This window comes from Microtus pennsylvanicus, chromosome 12, assembly GCF_037038515.1.
Source record: "Microtus pennsylvanicus isolate mMicPen1 chromosome 12, mMicPen1.hap1, whole genome shotgun sequence".
Taxonomy (NCBI): Eukaryota; Metazoa; Chordata; class Mammalia; order Rodentia; family Cricetidae; genus Microtus; species Microtus pennsylvanicus.
Genome location: NC_134590.1, coordinates 607,122 through 624,919, shown reverse-complemented (window position 1 = coordinate 624,919; position 17,798 = coordinate 607,122). Strand labels below are relative to the sequence as shown.

General features: G+C 48.7%; 1 protein-coding gene across 1 annotated transcript; it reads right to left on the bottom strand.

Moving 5' to 3' along the window:
* Positions 1-3,704: 3,704 nt before the first annotated feature.
* On the bottom strand, positions 3,705-11,970 carry Slc49a3 (solute carrier family 49 member 3). Its single transcript, XM_075943316.1, has 10 exons — positions 11,475-11,970; positions 8,539-8,697; positions 8,088-8,301; positions 7,843-7,919; positions 7,076-7,213; positions 6,874-6,990; positions 6,310-6,462; positions 5,936-6,093; positions 5,531-5,640; positions 3,705-4,834 (listed from the first exon to the last, which is right to left on the bottom strand). Exons 1-10 carry the CDS (start codon positions 11,610-11,612, stop codon positions 4,551-4,553), a joined length of 1,548 nt encoding a protein of 515 aa, XP_075799431.1. The 5' UTR covers positions 11,613-11,970; the 3' UTR covers positions 3,705-4,550.
* Positions 11,971-17,798: the final 5,828 nt, after the last annotated feature.

The following is a 17,798-nucleotide window of genomic DNA, read 5'->3' as shown; positions in this document are numbered from 1 at the left end:
CAGCTGTGTGCAGAATCTAAATATTCCCAACGTGCTATCTTTAGTGCTGTGCTCAGGTTGAGCCAAGATCCTCCCTGGGGTCTGGTGGCCCTCTCAAATTTAGAGCTTACCACTCCTGCAGCTGAGCTAAACCCAATCGAGGCCCTTCACTCTCAGCTACCATTCCCATTCCTGAACAAACTCCCACCCCTGGCAATTCCCCCTGGAGGTCTGAGGTAGCATCTGGGAAGGCAATTCTGTGACTGAGGCTATGACCCTGGGGGATAGGACAGGACCTCTGACAATGCACAGTATGGAAGATGTCACAGCTTAGAAATGTACCAGGGTAGGATTGCCCAGCTATCAGATTCTTGGGCCAGAGCCTTTCAGCACCTCTGCTGATCTTGAACAGGTAGCACTCTATCCTCAGTACCAATAGTTTCTGCAGCATCCAGTTGCCTAGGACGACTCAGACCCCCAGCCTTTGGCCAATAATGTGGCACAAGGCCATGAAGATGTAGCATTCTTGGCAGAATAAAAACCTCCTGGTGCCTGGGCCGAGATTAGTGGTATCTGAGTAACCACCAGGCTACCTAGGCTTACTCTGCAGCTGTCCAGTTCCCTGGGATGGCAGTCCTCAGCCTGTCCTTGTAGGAAGTGGTAACCAAAGTCTGCCCTATCCTAGGGGGACAGACAGCATCTTAAGACAAGCAAAAAGCTGGATCCTGGACAGGAAAGACTCAGGCATGATGAGCAGGCAGCCAGGGAGGTGCAGGGCAGGGGCATCCAAGCATGTATACACACATTCACTTACACATGGGTGTCTTTATGTGTACGCTCACGTGAACATACACAATGGTGTGGGTGTAGAGGTACATGCCCCACGGTTGTCATGGTAACAAACTGGACAGAATGAGGGAGGGTATGAGCATGGGATGCATGAGTCCATCCTTGGAGTCCATTTACCCTGGAGCCCTCTAGGACTGGACACAGTGGACTGACTGAACCCTCCAGTGCCATAGTTCCCCCACTGTGTGAGTTAAGTCTCCCAAACCATGGTTTGTCCCTGAGTGTTCCCCCAGTTGCTTCAAAGCCCTCATCCTTGGCACTCCTGCCACTCACGCCAGCAGGAATACCAAGGAAAATGGCACTGCATACCCAGAGAGCACCCTCCAATGTCTTCTCTAACTCTGAGCAGACCCAAGTTCTGGAAGTTCTAGGAGGTGAGTCTGCCTTTGCTCCCTGGGAGCCCCTCATACAGTTGGTATAGGGGGACACATGTGACCTCAGAGTGTCTGTGCCTTTGGTGGAACAGAGCCAGGTGTGGGGATAAGGGTAGGAGCTGGGGCAAAGCTGGGACACCAGCAGTGCAATAAGCCTGGCATCGACTCCTAGGTCCTCACGCTCATGGATAAGAACAGCGATAGCTTCATTGACAAAGAGGACCTATAGGATACTTACATTTCCTTGAGTAGGTGTGATCTCGTCCTCAAGTATAGCAAGGACATTGTCCCTAAATGCTGACACACGCTCATATTTTGGGGGTATTATGGCCACCTCTAGGTTTGTTTGATTTCCTTTAGTTATACTAAAGGACTTTGTTCTCGGGGGTCTCAGAATAGCTCCTCAAGACTCTGGTTTGTTAAAAGCTGGCAGAGGGTGTTCATGGTGGTTAGAAAACTGGAATGGATTTGAGGCAGGAACTGGAGAGACAACCCAGTTCCCTATTGCATCCCCACCCCTCCACATTACCCCTAGGCTCACCCTGTGGGCTTGGAAGAGTGTGTACGGGTTGACCTACTCATATCTCAGAGCCAGATGCCAGCTCTTCCCCCACCATCAAGTCACTTCAGCTGGCACTTAACCCTCTCTGTCTCAGTGGCCTGCCATGGACATTCCTGAGGCGGGGCGCAGGAGCCTTCTGTCCTACCTCAGAAGCTGGGAAAGGCAGTTATATTTTACCTGGAATGGGGGTTCCCTAGTGCCCACCTTCCCTATATTTGAGAACAGAAACAGTCCTCAACTTTCTCCTTCCTCCACAGAAGATGGTGTCTTTAGATTGACTCCAGCCTATATCCCCCACACTTGAGCCAAAAGACTCTGTCTTTTTTTATTATTATTTTTATTTTGCTCTACATTTTTCTCTGCTCCCCTCCCTGCCTCTCCCCTCCCCTTCAACCCTCTCCCAAGGTCCCCATGCTCCCAATTTACTCAGGAGATCTTGTCTTTTTCTACTTCCCATGTAGATTAGATCCATGTAAGTCTCTCTTAGGTTCCTCATTGTTGTCTAGGTTCTCTGGGATTGTAATTTATAGGCTGGATTTCTTTGCTTTATGTTTAAAAACCACTTATGAGTGAGTACATGTGCTAATTGTCTTTCTGCGTCTGAGTTACCTCACTCAAAATGATGCTTTCTAGATCCATCCATTTGCCTGCAAAATTCAAGCTGTCGTTATTTTTTTCTGCTGTGTAGTACTCCACTGTGTAAATGTACCACATTTTCCTTATCCATTCTTCGGTTGAGGAGCATTTAGGTTGTTTCCAGGTTCTGGCTATGACAAACAATGCTGCTATGAACATAGTTGAGCACATGTCCTTGTGGTACGATTGAGCATCCTTTGGATATACACCCAAAAGTGGTATTGCTGGGTCTTGAGGAAGGTTGTTTCCTAATTTTCTGAGAAATTGCCACACTGGCATCAAAAGGGGCTGTACCAGCCTATCTAGCTCTCTGTAGACTCTCTCACCATCAGAGCCCTGGTTCCCAAATGGAAGCCAGAATGACCCATGTGGATGAACAGAAGTTCTTCAGGCCCAGGAATAGGAAAGACGCCTTAGACGGTACAGCAAGACTAAGCACTGGATGCCCTAGGATAAGATAGGACTCTAAAAGCCTTTTTGTGAGCAGGCACTAATACAGAGACCATCCTAAACGCCTTCAAAATGCTCAACCTTGATGGCAGGGGCAGCATCCACAAGGAATAATGAGTCTGGCTTAGGGGCTGGGGAATATCCACTCTGAAAAGAGACATGCCTGGGCCCAAGTCCACCTCACCAGGCCCTCTTGAACTCTTAATTCCAGGGCCTCAAATGGCCACCCTGAGACCCTAAGAGCAGAGTCATTTGGAATAACTAAGAGAAGGGTTATTCCTGCTATCTGGCCCTTTATTACCCAGGGAGGCATCGTCCATCTATTGCTGTCTTAAGCCCCTTTCATAGATGGCTTACTTAAACGTAGCACTAGGGAAAGGAAGCATTCTGGTGTCCCAGGCATCTGCCCCTTACTCCATCAGGTACCTGCTGTGAGTCACCATGGGCTCCAGGGACCATTAGGCACCTGGGTTTTGAGGACAGATTGGTAGGAGGTACACATCAGACTATCCTCAGGCCTCCCACAAGAGGAGTCACAGTAGGAACTTCCTAGTCTTCCTCAGAGCAGCTAATCCGTCTCTTTCCACTCTCAGGTCTACTGATGTCCCAAGCCAACAAGATGACTGCAAGTGAGGTTCGCCCAACCCCCACCCCTAAAGTATATCAGAGGGCAGCTAGGGGCAGCATTCCCACAAAGCATACACCACCACTCTGCTACTAGCTAGCTCAGTAATAGAGGCAGCAGACTAGGAGTCAGGAATAAAGTGTAGGTCCTAGCTTGTCTATACCATGTATTCCTTACCGCCACCAGGACACGACTCCTGGTAGCCCCTCCCCTCCCCCAACCCCTCTTTGTCTTACCTACTTCCTCCATCCCTCTTCTGATCCCACCTATCATACATCCCTAGCCCCTCCCTTGGCTGGGTTCTTAGTTCTCTGCCCCTCTCCACACCTGAACAGGTCAACCAAGAATCAGGAACCCACTGAATGGAGTCAAGTGCCTGAAATTTACTGTGTCTGGGCTGGAGCCCAGGAACCTGGTCTCTCCCGGCTCCCACCCCCACCAACTTGATGTCCCTGCCAATACCCTACCCATCTTGGGCTGACTCTTAGGAGAATCAGATGCTAGAGTTTCCCTTCATTGATGTGGCTGGCAACCTAGACTGCAAAATGTTGAGCTATTGGTCCTCCCACGTGCAAGAGGCAGCATGAGCTTCTCCATCCTTCAGGCTGCAAGCTGTAGCCAGTTCAATAAAGTTGGACATACAAACTTGCCTGTGAGTGTTCATTAGAGGGGGTGCATCTACCAGAGATCCTTCTGCTCCCTACTCTAAGACCAGCTCACCCCTCTCTGTGCTATTCTAGAATCAGGCTAAGTGTCTGGTCGTACAGTTAAGACAAAAACCTTTCTGCACCTGTCTACCTCAGACTGGCCATGCCATGGTCCCCAGATCTCCTTCAGTTTCCTACCAGGAATCTTCCACTCACTCCGGCCCCTGAACAGACGCTCCCTGCAACAGCCACACATGTCCGGCTAGGCCAGGGTCTACCCTAACTGACCAGTATCCACACAACAGCAGTTATTTTCAATCTATTGTTGTCTACCTAAGGACCAAAAGGCAATCCTCTCATGCCCTAGGTATGCTAAAGACTTTGTGTCCCTGTCAGAGTTTTTAGCGTGACAGGCACAGACAGAGACCCTAGCAAGTCTCTGCTTTACCAGATGTCTCTGCCCATTCTGAGTGTCCTTTGGGAAGAGAGGCAGGACAAGGAGCTTCCTGCAAGGCCCCAGCTGGAGGTGTTAAGCCAGAAGTCTCAAGGGGCGGCACTTGGGTGGAGCTTGTTAACGTTGGCTCCCTGTCACATATCCTGGGCGAAGGGGGCCCTCCAGACTCAGCCTCCAGGCGTCGATACGGGGTGTTGAAGAAGAGCACCAAGACACAGGTGAAAACGGTACACAGGCCAGCCATCAGCAGCAGAGACACTAAAAACACAAGCACAGGTCTGTCCCTCAACTGCCTAGGCAGTCAGAGTCCCCAACTTCTACCACAGGCAAGCCTTAGTAGGCCTGACACAGCTGACCCTTGGGACAGTGACCACAGAGAGGTCCGCAGACAGTCTTGGTCTCTGGCCTCAACAGCCCACAGGATGTTCTCAGATCCAACAGCTGGGAACCACAGGTTATAGGGACACGGGTGTACTTCTGGTCTCTAACCACACTCATCCGAAAACCTCTATCTCTGTCTCTCTCAACCCTGTCCATCTCTGATCAACCTCCCCCATCTGTCCAGGTCTCTATGCCCCTTTCTCTCTCTGTTCCTGTCTCTATTTCTATGTAAATTTCTATTTCTATCCCCTTCTTTGTCTCTTTCCCTCCTTTTCACTTCAAGATCTCTGCCCCCTTTCTAAGATCTGTCTCTATATTCTTGGATTTCGAAACATGTCACAGGGGGGCGGGGATACTGATGCTGGATTTTTGTCAGGGTCTTGGGACTACACCTACAAGCAGAGCCCAGACATTTGGCCATACTACTTCACACCCATACCAACTGGTAACTGCCCAGTAGGGTGTAAAGACCAACAAGATCCAATATCCTCAGCTGGGCCAGGCCTCCTAATACCCTATCTTCCTGGTCTGGTCTTAGCTCTCTGGGGCCAAGGCCTGGGCTCAGAAACTCACCTGTCCAGTCTAGAGGCTCCTCGTCCTGCCGGCAGGTAGAAAAGGATGGGCCCGTTCGCCTCATGGTCAGCGCTGTCAGTAGGAGCATGATGAGCACACCCTCGGCCTGCCTAGATATAGAGGGCCCTCAGCCTGGGCAGCAAGGCTCTCTGCCCACCACACCGAATGCTATCTTGGGAAGGAAAAAACACCTATGCCCACCGGTGCAACACCTGTCACTCCTGAAGCAGTAGGCTGCCTTTGTCCACACTGGCCCTGCAGAGGCACAGGCATGCCCGCAGCAAGTACTCAGTACATGCTTATCCCGGTCAGAGCAAGCACGTTCCTAGCTTCAAGGATAGGGAGCCATGGCGCAAGATCCATACCCTGGGAGAAGTGATCAACGCCACCCAGAAGGATACTCACCCCAGGACAAAAATCAAGCCAGCAGAGGCACCTTCACCCACAGGAAACGAGCATTCAACTGCCAACTCCATGACCACGGGTGCCACTGAGAAGCCAAACAGCCCCAGGAGGGAGCAGATGGCAGCCAACGCAAAGGTCTGTCCCTGCAGCTGGGACACCTGGCACCAACAAGGGGTAGAGAATGAAACAGGGATGGCGGTGAGTCGTGCCACCTCCCCTGTGAGTTCCTAGACTGAGTGACAGAGTGTGGCGGTGAAGCCAGTCCTACCCAGGGTTACCCAACACTGAGGCGCCAGCTCTGGGGAAGCCACCGCTGTCCCTCACCTGCCCATCTGCCATAGTCTCCCTCCATCTTTGTTCCCGATGAGTCTCACCAGAGCAAAGGCCACGAAGGTCATGGAAGTCAGACAGAGGCCTATCTTGGTGGCTTCGGTGAAGTGCTTGGTCCGATCTACATACAGGCCTAGAAGCAGTGCCCCCAAAATCCCAAACACGATGAAGAGAGCCCCACAGAGGCCTGAGAACTCCTAGAAGTGGGGAGGGCAAGCTTAGAACCATCCAGAGGCAGGGAGCCACCAGGGCTCCTGAGAGCATACATCATCACCAGGGAGGTTCCAGAGGGCCAGTCTAGGCAACCCTATCAAGCTGCCTCCTAGCATGGATTTTCTACAATGTGAACCTCACTAAAGGGAAAGGGGTATCACCACAGATACCCCATAGACCCTAGATACATGCCTATGGCCCATGAGAGACCTACACCAGCCACTGTGTCAGGAGGCAGAGGTCATGACCCAGAGATATATAAACAGCCATGGCTACCATCTTCATGAGGGGCTGTTGATCTCACCCCTATAGGACAGGGGTGAACTGGGTGCTCAGGAGCAGTAGGTAACCCTCGCAGAGGCAGAGCCCACTCCAAAGGCAGGGCTACAACTTACATTGGAGTAGCCATTGGCACAAAAGATCTGTTCCAGGAGGGCTGAGAAGCTGGAGAAGATACCAATGCCACCACCGAAGCATATGGCCAGGATGACATAGGCCTTATTCTGGATGAGCTAGAAGGAAAAACAGCCCTCAACTCAGGAGCCCAAGCAAGCTTCTGAACATAGCTTCCCCGCCCCCAGAACCCACATAACCCACCAGTTTGAGGCCGTGGAGGAAACTCTCTGAAGTGGAACTGGCAGCCCCTGTGGATGGCGGGCTAGGAGGCACGCTCTCCCAGAGGCAGGCAGTGGCCAAGAGACAGGCAAGGGCAGCAGGGATAATGTAGATACCAAGCTGGGGAGAGATTCTGAGTGTCACAAAGAAGCCATACTAGTGTTGCAGGCCTTTAATCCCAGCCCTAGAGAAGCATATAAGACTGGAGGAGACAGCTCTCAGACACAGGATTGCCATTTCGGACTGGGGTAGAAGTCAGAGACGGTAGCTGGCTATTTTGCTTTTCTGACCAATATCTGTCTCTGGGTTTTTATTAATCATGCTACATCACACTGACACATGTACCCCCACATGTCTCAGTCTACTCTGTCCACCTTACTAGCTGGTACCTGCCTTTAATCTCCAGAATCGGCAAACCCCGCTCCTTTGGGGGGCTGAATCCCTCTACCCTCATCTGTTCTTTATGGCTGTATGTAGAATCTAGCATTCAGAATAATATTCAAGGATGAATCCCTTCTTGATAACACCAGCCCAACCTCCCAGCTCCAGACTTAGTCCTACATAAGAAGCAGATCATGTTAACATACCTAGGATGTCATAACAACAAGCATTTATATACACCAGGTATATGTATGTGTGTGTAGATCACATACCAGTAAAACTACCATATGTACTGTACACAAGTATATGTATATACTCAAGTTGACACAGCACACATGCCACATGTAAGATCATCAAGAGCCCCTCACCATCATGGGGATGTCTTCTGCCTTCTTGACTAGGGCAGGAGATAGCACATTTGCCACAAGGATGCCCAGAGGATTTGCTGGGTAGAAAAACAGTTGTATAAGCTCAGTTGTGACAGGCCTCACCCCAGCCCTTGTAGGGAATCCTGCCTGTTTGGGCTTTGGCCCAAGCTGGAGAGCAGAGGACACACATCCAGCAGGGTCTGTGAGCTGAGCCCAAGTTGCAGAGGTCCCACCCCGGGACTCACACATAGTGCCGATCATGTTAGCTGTGGCTCTCTGGTGCTCTGGGAACCATAAGGCAGCCAGCTTGGCTGGAGAAGAGATGACCAGGGTCTGGGCCAAGGCACAGAGGCTCTGGCCACTCATGAAGAAGGCAAATGGACTGGGGATCCTGACATCCAAGCAGGGCACAGCACGTAGCAAACTCCCAGCAAAATTCAACCATGCACCCAGGATAGTCTGTAGGAATGGACAGTCAAAAGACTATATGGCAGTCAAGACCCTTCACACCTACATCTCCAGATGCCTATCCCCACCTTATAGAGATACCCCAATATCTACCTGCCCTCCCCAGCTGCTTTGCCTGGAGAGCCCAGCCAGAAGGACTGGTAGACTCTAATCTGGAGATGAGACCGAACTTCTGCACCCAAAGTCAAAGGGTCCCTCCCCATCTCACACAGGTATGAGATAACTTACCGCTTCACGGAGCCCAACAGAGTCCAGAACCCAGATGGCTGCCATGCCAAATGGGATGGATACCACAAGGTAGACTAGTGACAGCCAATTGATCTGCTCCATGGACAGGAAGAAGTGCTGTGCGATGGTGTCTGCTACAGGTGCGAAGCTGAGCCATAGCTATGGGACACACATAATCAGCTATGGGTCACAGACATTACCTAGACAGCCCACATTTGACTAGCTCAGGGTAGGAGCAGGGGTGTGGGCATGCCTGTAAAGTCTATGAGGACAGAGCCTAACAGAAACTTTGGGTCACCCTGCTAGAGAATCACCCTTGTTCTGTTACAAACCATGAAAGCAGCCAGGTATGGCCCACAGCCTGCCCAGCAGTGAACCATGAACCAGCCTGGAGGCAGACATGAGGCCAAAAACCTGGCCAGAGTCTGAAGGACCACTAACCTCATCAGAATTGGTCTGAATCTCTGAGGCTAAAGGCAATCAATGGAGATCATGTCCATTGCTTGGAAGGTACTGTGTTGAAGGTGGTGGAAATATGAAAGTGGGCAGCTGAGACTTGGCTGTGAGTAATGAGAGACAGAGAAGCCAGAATCTCAGTGGGTGGGATATCCTGCACACTGAGTGGGTCATAGCACTTAAGGACATAGTCCTGAAGCACACAGGGTAAGAGGGGGAGATATGGGCGTGAGTGCAGATGGTAGCCATGGTTCCAAATTTCATGGTTGAGCAATGTGCTGAGACAAAATAGACAAGGTACACATTTTGGAGGAGACTATGAGGCCTGGTCTGGTGTGTGGACGAGACTCCATGCCAGACATCCAGACACGGCTAAATGATGCCTTGGGGGCTCAGAACATGCATGAGGACCAAGGAGGGGCCAAAGAGAGCCAAGACATAAGAGTTCAGAGCCCAGGACTTTTTTAGGGATGGATGGAATCAATGACATCTCTCTCTGCACAACATCCTCCTGTCTTAGGCATTACAAAGCATAGGGACTCTGAAGCCCGGAAAAGTGAAAAAAAATGTGGAGGAAGTTTTTCTGGGGGGCTGAGTGGAGAGAAGAGGTCACCCAAGCTTAGAACAGTAGAGAGGATAGATTTGTGGCCCAACAAGGGTGTGTCCCAAATCAAAGTTCCTGATGAACCCTACTCAGGATGTCAAAGGTCCAAGCCACACCCTCCACAGCTGAACAGAGAGTGTCAGGCTTCCCAACCACAAAGCCTCAGGAAACCCCAAGGTTGTGCAACAGCTGTATTTCCTTTTTTTCTCAGAGAAGGATACAAGAACAGATAGGTCTCCCAGACTTATAAAGTGCCCCATGCAGGCCCAGTTGCCTCCTACCTGGCCTCATAGAGCAAACAGGGACCAGGTATGTTTTCAGAACCTGTGTGCTGAGCAAGAAAAACAGAGCCCACAGGGTGGTGGTGGTGCACGCCTTTAATCCCAGCACTTGGGAGACAGAGGCAGGTGGATCTCCGTGAGTTCGAGGCCAGCCTGGTCCACAAGAGCTAGTTCCATCCCAGCACTCGGGAGGCAGAGGCAGGCGGATCTCTGTGAGTTCGAGACCAGCCTGGTCTATAGAGCTAGTTCCAGGACAGGCTCCAAAACCACAGAGAAACCCTGTCTCGAAAAACCAAAAAAAAAAAAAAAAAAAAAAAAAGAGCTAGTTCCAGGACAGGCACCAAAAACTACAGAGAAACCCTGTCTCAAAAATCCAAAAAAGAAAAAGAAAAAAACCCAGAGCCTATCTAGCAAGTCTCTCACCTTTGTTCTTGTTCCTCCCAGAGCTGTGGCCCATATACAAGAGGACAGAGATATCACACGACAGATGTGGAAGAAAAAAAAGTCCATCCATCTCACCTACTGGACAATACTTTGAACCAGCTCTCAGCCTTGCCCTAGCTCACCCCCTGACCTCCTTCCCATGTAAATCACAGGGCCATCTTTTGGTCTCACAGCTATGTACCCCTCAGGCTGCTCTCTCAGAATCCTGGAGCCCCGTCACCAGCTACAAAAGAGCAGGGACTCCAGGAAGCATGACTGAACATGTAGCCCACAGGTCACAATGAGGACCCAGCCTGGATCGTGACAATTTTTAGCATCAGGGTAACATTCTGTTTGCTCCATAAGGACAGCAGGACACTACCCAAGTGTCCCAGGATTTCCCGCATCTACAGAAGGAAAGATTCAAGTAGATTCCCGCATGTACCCACAGACATTCATCCCTAACCAATTATGTTTCCTAATTCTAGAAACTGGACCTGTGAGCCAAGCCATAGCAGCAAGTCTCAACTAGTAAAGGCAGCTACCAGGAGAGAAGTTTCTGATACTGTCATAGTTAATAAACTCTAGGACCACAGCAGGTATCACCTGTATCCCTCTCTTTCACCCAAAGCAGGGGAAAAGATAGGGCCATCAGAACCAACCTACTGCTGATTCACATTGAGTGCCAGTGGGTAGCTGAATCCTTGGTAGGCGGCTGTACACCATCTAGACCCACCGAGGGCTGTACTTCCTCATGGCCCCCAGGCTTGCCACAGTCTGAGCTATATTTTATACAACTCATAGCTGCATGGCCCAAATGCTAGCCATTCAGCTACCCAGCACCAGAGAAGTGCAGCGTTGGCTGTCTTTGAGCGGCAGACGGTAACAGCTCCACGGTAGGGAGGATCACCAGCAGTCTACCTGTGCCTGACGGGACCCCCTGACATTAGCATTTGGGGGCTAGAAAGCAACAAGTTGCAGGGTTGAGACCCTTGAGACTAACAGACCTGTCGTCTTGGCTGTTCCCTCCAGGCAGAACAGGTATTTACCTTCTTTTACTACCTCTTGGGCTAGAAGAAAGGTAGGTTCCCATGAAGAAGCAAAAACAAACTGGCGCTGGGGCTGCTGGAAAGACCCGCCCCGCCCTCCCCGCCCGTCCCGGCGCCCGGTACCATCGCGTTGGAGCAGCTCAGAAGGCTGACCGCCAGCAGGAAGACCCAGCGGCGCGCATAGACCCGAGGAACAGGCACCTCTTCTCCGGCGTTTGCAGATGTCCCCGACCTGTCCCAGGCTTCCAGCCTGTCCCCCATAGTGTCGGCCGTCTGCGTGCATTTCACGGCAAAGTGCTGCGCGTGGGTAGGATATCCGAGGACCGGGCCGGGAGGAATGATCTGGTTAGTCCCCGCCCCAAAGGAGAAGTTGGGTGGGAGAAGCAGGGTTACCCTCCGACAGAGGCCAAGATAGAAACCGGAGGGATAAAAATCACCTTTAGAGCTAATTTTTTTACCACAGCCTGTGTGTTCTGCACCGGGAACTTCATCCGCAGTGGAAGGTGCCCAAAAGGGGTCTCTACTTGAGCAAAATCTGCATTTCCTGAAAGCCCCCCCTCAAATTCTTGAGGTCCTAAGTAGCAGCTCTTTAACGGCCCGAGGCCAACCAGGAGGAGGAGAGTGGGTTCAGTTTTCCAAAAACCTCCAATCCAGGACAGTTACTAGACTCCTCCTAGAGGAGGAAGAGGCGGGGTGGAGGAAAGGCTGTGTCTGGCTACACCACCCCTGCCTGCAGGTAGGCAGCTGCCAACTCCACTCAAGACTCTTTAATTTGCACCTGGAAAACAGCTGGGTTGAGTAGGTAGGGGCAGTTGCTTTCTGTGGTTAGAAAGAAGGCCTGGCAAAGAAGTTAGGAGTCACCTGACTCTGGGCTAACGCAGTTGATAGGAGTCTCCAGACGCTTGCCACTGTTTGGCCTGACTGGTTCAGGTGAAGCCCTGTAGGCCAAAGTTCCTGTTCATACTAGTGAGGAGTGAAGAGCTGTTAGGGCAGGAACAGGGGGGACTGGCCAGGCAGGGTCAGAAAGTGAGTTCCTCACAGTGAGGAGGCTTTTTCTGGAACAGGGAGGACTGGCCAGGCAGGGTCAGAAAGTGAGTTTCTCACAGTGAGGAGGCTTTTTCTGCTTCAAACACATCCCTATGGTCTTGCCCTCAAGATTACTGTTCCTTTTGTTCGTTTCTGGGGCTTAGGGATTTAGTTTTTGAGCTGGAGTCTCACTTGTGTAGTCTAGGCTGTTTATCTTCAATATCAGATGATATTCCACCATACAGGCATGAGCAAGCCCGCTGTGTGGCTCCAGCCTTTGGTGTGTTCTTAGTGGGGCTGTGGACATGGCAGATAGATTCTCCCATTAGTAAGGAGAAATGAGCAAAACCCTGGTGATACCCTGAAAAGGGCAGTATATTCTGAGACTCATGAGGACGCCTGTGGTCCTTGCCCTCTTCTCTCCCGTTTCCATTCCAGTCTCACCCCTGCTTACCCTCAGGCCACAGTTTATGGTCACTTCCCTGAAGACCCGGTCCCCCATACCCTACCCCTATGGCCTGGAGCTGCTCTTGGCTGGGGACTTTGACATCCTGATATTCTGTCTGGGAGACTGAGAGGGTAGTTCATGCGTCACTCTTTGCTGCTCAGGGCCCTAGCTTAGATGGAAACATGCCTGTCACCAGCGTCTGGTTTAGGTAGCCTATCTCCAAATGGGGCATCACTGTAGTTACTTCCTGTATTGCCTGTATTGTTTAAGTAAACCTGCTGACCTGCCTCCATCCACTATCTTAGGGCTCTTGTGCTAAGCAAGTGAGTTCAACGAGGTTATCAAGCGTAAGATCAGTACACAATCAACAGCTGTCTTCCTAAACACTACCAGTGTGCACAACATGGAAACCAAAATGAAAAACAATACATACATGATCTCATCGAAGATAATACTGAGCTATAAATTTAACAAAACAGGTATAACACATGCTAAAAACTGTACAGCACTTATGAAAGAAACCAACAAAGGCCTACAGAAATGGACAAGATACTTTACTCAGGCACTGAAAAACTCAGCATGTTAGCTGATGTTAGTTTTCTCTGAATTTACCTATAGGGTTAATGTAGCTTCTATCAAGAAGCTTTTCTTTCTTTCTTTAAATATTGAACATGAATTTATTGTTGTAGATGTTTGAATATTGTAAGAAAAGAAGTAACATAAAATGAAACATAGAAACTTTAAAATGGATAAAAATCAAGGAATAAGTGAAAACTGTATGTGGTATAAGGCCTCATTTGTCTTGTTGAGAATGATTTTGAAAAGTTTGACCTGGAAAAAATATTGAGAATTATTTCATGCTTCAAAACTAGTGGATAGGTTCCAGGTTTGATTAGAGAAGAAAGGGTCTCACTTTGTCTTCCTGGCTGGCCTAGAACTCATTGTGTAGACCAACGTGGTCTTATATTTACAGAGATCCTCCTGTCTTGTCTCTGCTGAGATTAACGGTCTGTGCCATATTCAGCACATACATGCACATAGATTGGAAGAAAATATTTGCAAACCATATCTAACAAAGGACTACTACATAGTGTTTTTCAAACCCAATTAGAATATGGGCAAAAGACTGAAGAGAATAAACAGATGGCAATTAAGGATTAATGACTAACTTTATTAGCCACCAATAAAATGCTAATTAAAACCATAATGAGCTAATAGCATACTTCTTTTTAGAATCTTAAATAAAAATACTGACAATTTTTTTTTTTTTTGGTTTTTCGAGACAGGGTTTCTCTGTAGCTTTGGTGCCTGTAGACCAGGCTGGCCTCGAACTCCCAGAGATCTGCCTGCCTCTGCCTCCCGAGTGCTGGGATTAAAGGCGTGCGCCACCACCGCCAGGCTAATACAACTTTAAATGTTGTCAAGGCTATAGAAAACAAGTTGGCAGTTTCTCATAAAACTAAGCAGGTAGTTATCACATAACCCAGCCATTTCAGTCATGAGTATTTATCCATGAGAGATAAAAACCTGTAGCAACTTTATTTGTGATCATCAAAAAAGTGTAAACACTCAGGTGTCCTTCCGTCAGTTAATGGTCAAGTAAACTACAGTATAAGCACTATGGAATATTACTCGGGAATGAAGAGCAAATACATGTGGCATCCTGGAAAAGTATGCAGAGTAAGAGTGTAAAAGCCGGCCTTACAGGTGATATATATATATATACAATATATATGTGTGTGTGTGTGTGTATACATATATATATATATAGTACAAATGAAACACACACACACACATACATATATATATATATATATATATATATATATATATATATTGTACAAATGGAATCGCACCATTTGCAACGGTTTGGTGTGGTCTGGGTGTGTGTTTCAAGTGTCCCTGTGCCATAAGCTTTTCTCTTAAAGTGTTGATATTGAGATGGAAGAGGTTTTAAAAGATGGGGCCTGCCTGGCGGTGGTGGCGCACGCCTTTAATCCCAGCACTTGGGAGGCAGAGGCAGGCAGATCTCTGTGAGTTCGAGACCAGCCTGGTCTACAAGAGCTAGTTCCAGGACAGGGTCCAAAACCACAGAGAAACCCTGTCTCAAAAAACAAAAAACAAAACCCAAAAATAATGGGGCCTTGCCGGACGGTGGTGGTGCATATCTTTTGTCCTAGCACTCAGGAGGCAGAGGCAAGCGGATCTCTGTGAATTTGAGGCCAGCCTGGTGGTCTACAAGAGCTAATTCCGGGACAGGCACCAAAGTTACACAGAAACCCTATCTTGAAGAAAAAAAAAAGGTGGGGGGGGGGGCTAGTGGGAATCTTGTTCTCCAATTTTCACAGGACCTTAAGTTAGTTCTCCATATTATTATTTAAAAAGAGAAGCTTAGGTGCCAGGGACTTCGCTCAGTGATAGGATGATTGTTTAGAATGAGCAAGGTCTTGAGTTCAACTTCCATCACTGGAAAAAAAGGGGGTAGGGAAGAGAAGAGAGGAAAAAGCTCATCCCCTCACTATGGCTTCCTGCCTGTCAATGTGATCACTCCCTCTAAGCAATGTTCCCTCATTATGACAGCATTCACCAGAGTTGAGGTGATGACTGTGCCAAATACTTGAATCTCTCTCTCTCTCTCTCTCTCTCTCTCTCTCTCTCTCTCTCTCTCTCCTCTCCTCTCCTCCCTCTCCTCTCCTCTCCTCTCCTCTCCTCTCCTCTCCTCTCCTCCTCTCTCTCTCTCTCTCTCTCTCTCTCTCTCTCTCTCTCTCTCTCCCTCACACACACACACACACACACACACACACACACACACACACATATATACCAAACACACCTCTTTTCTTGTAAGAGTTACCCAGGCTCATGCATTTCATCACAGTAAACAAAAAATAAACTAACATAATATTTATATACAGCAGTTTTGTAAAGACAAAACTTTAGAACTGGAGAGTGGTAGTGGATAGGGCTTAGACACTAGGGTAGGAGAGGGTGGGTTGTGAAGGTGCAACAGTAGGGTCTTTGTTAGGCTGATGGTATCCTTCATATGACCATGAAGAAGCCTGGCATCTTCCTTAGTGATCTTCAGGGGCTTGGTTAACATTCAACCCCCTAGTCATGATGAAATCTATATTAAGTGTCTTTCCTTCTATTTTAAACCAAATTTATACTTCTTCCAGCAGCTCAAACCAACACTAAGAATGGCTTCTCAAGCCTGTTTGTTTTCCCCAAACAGCATCTTGTCAAAAATCAAGCAATTGATACAAAGAGAACATGAAGCAAGGCCCTTTTTTCTGGGAGACTACCAGGAATAATACTCTGAGATGAGATGGGGCCAGGAGTCCTGCCTGTTATTTATCTGTTGTTCACCTGCTCCTCCCAGAGAATGTTGGGGATGTTGAGGGCGAGGGCCCCCATCTGTTGTCTATCCCAATTATTTGTGTTACTATAGCTGCCTATATCTTGGGAAAACAAAGGTGGAGGAAAAGAAGCCCTTCAGCTGTGGGCCACTCCTCTACACAGCTGTCAGGCACCCACATACTGCTGTGTAGAGCCTCCCAGACCTATCTGGTTCCAACAGCATGCCTCCTTCCTGTATCTGCCCAGTGACTCACCTGTGCCTCACTAATCTAACCTGGTCCCAGCTGCAGGAAAACCAAACAAGGTACACACACCCAGCAGGGACCTTGTCAGCATATCAGTATCCAGACTTTCAGGTGCCTCAAGCTGATTGATCGTGACTTCATCTTCATGGCCATGGAAAGATCCATTGCTAGAATGTGAGCCTTTTTGGTTTTTGGGGTTTTTTTGGGGGGGGGTCTCTGATCACTGTCATCTGGACTCTAGTTTGTCCCTACAGACAAGGCCCCCAGGTGTCCACTTCTTTTCTTCCCTTCCCCATCCAGCCCCAGAGCTCTCATAAGCCCCAAAATAGAAACCAGAAAGTGTCTATAGCTCAGCTTGTAGCCCCCACCCCAGGACTGCATGGCTCCAGAACTATTAATCTCTTAAAGAAGTGAAATCTTTGGTTTTCCTATTTGCATGTATAATATTAGATAGGAATTTTCTGATTAAGTATGGTGTGAAATAGTATTGGGTCTCTCTCTCTCTCTCTCTCTCTCTCTCTCTCTCTCTCTCTCTCTCTCTCTGCTACTGAGGCTTGAATGCAGACCCTTGTACAGGCCAGGTCAATCACTGTATCATGCAGCCACACCTCCATCTCCTGTATCTTTCTGTGTAAAAATCTGATGTTTATTCTGCGCATTTATCTGGACTGAAACTGGTATTTAGTTTGTGTTAATGTTTTATGCCCTTGCATAATATTTAGTTTCTAGTGTGACATGTGAGATAGGTCTGTCCTTTGTGTATATAGAAATGGTTATCTTCCTTTTTTGTTTAAGTGTGACCAGGGGCTTCTCGTTTAAGAATATGCAGACGTAAGGAGTGTCTCTTTAGGGGCTAGAGAGATGGCTCAGCAGTTAAGAGCACATGTTTCTCTTGCACAGGACTCTGATTTGGTTTCCAGCACTTGCATGGTGGCCACCAACCATTTGTAATTTCAGTTCAGGGGATTTAATACTGATATTTCTGACTTCAACTGACGCTAGGCTTACATATGGTGCACACAAACACTCAGATGCACACAGGCAAAACACTCATACACATTGTGGTGGTTTGAAAGAAAATGGCTCCCATAGCGAGTGGCCTTAGGAGATATGGCTTTGTTGGAGTAGATGTGGCCTTGTTGAGGAAGTGTGTCGCTGTGGGGACAGGCTTTGAAGTCTCATATGCTCAAGCTACACCTAGTGTGGTCTGTTCACTTTCTGTTGCAGACAGATTAAAATGTAGAACTCTCAGCTACCTTTCCAGCACCATGTCTGCCTACATGCTGCTAAGCTTCTCACCATGATGATAACAGATTTAACCTCTGAACTGTAAGCCAACCCTAATTAAATGTTTTCCTTCTTAAAGGTTCC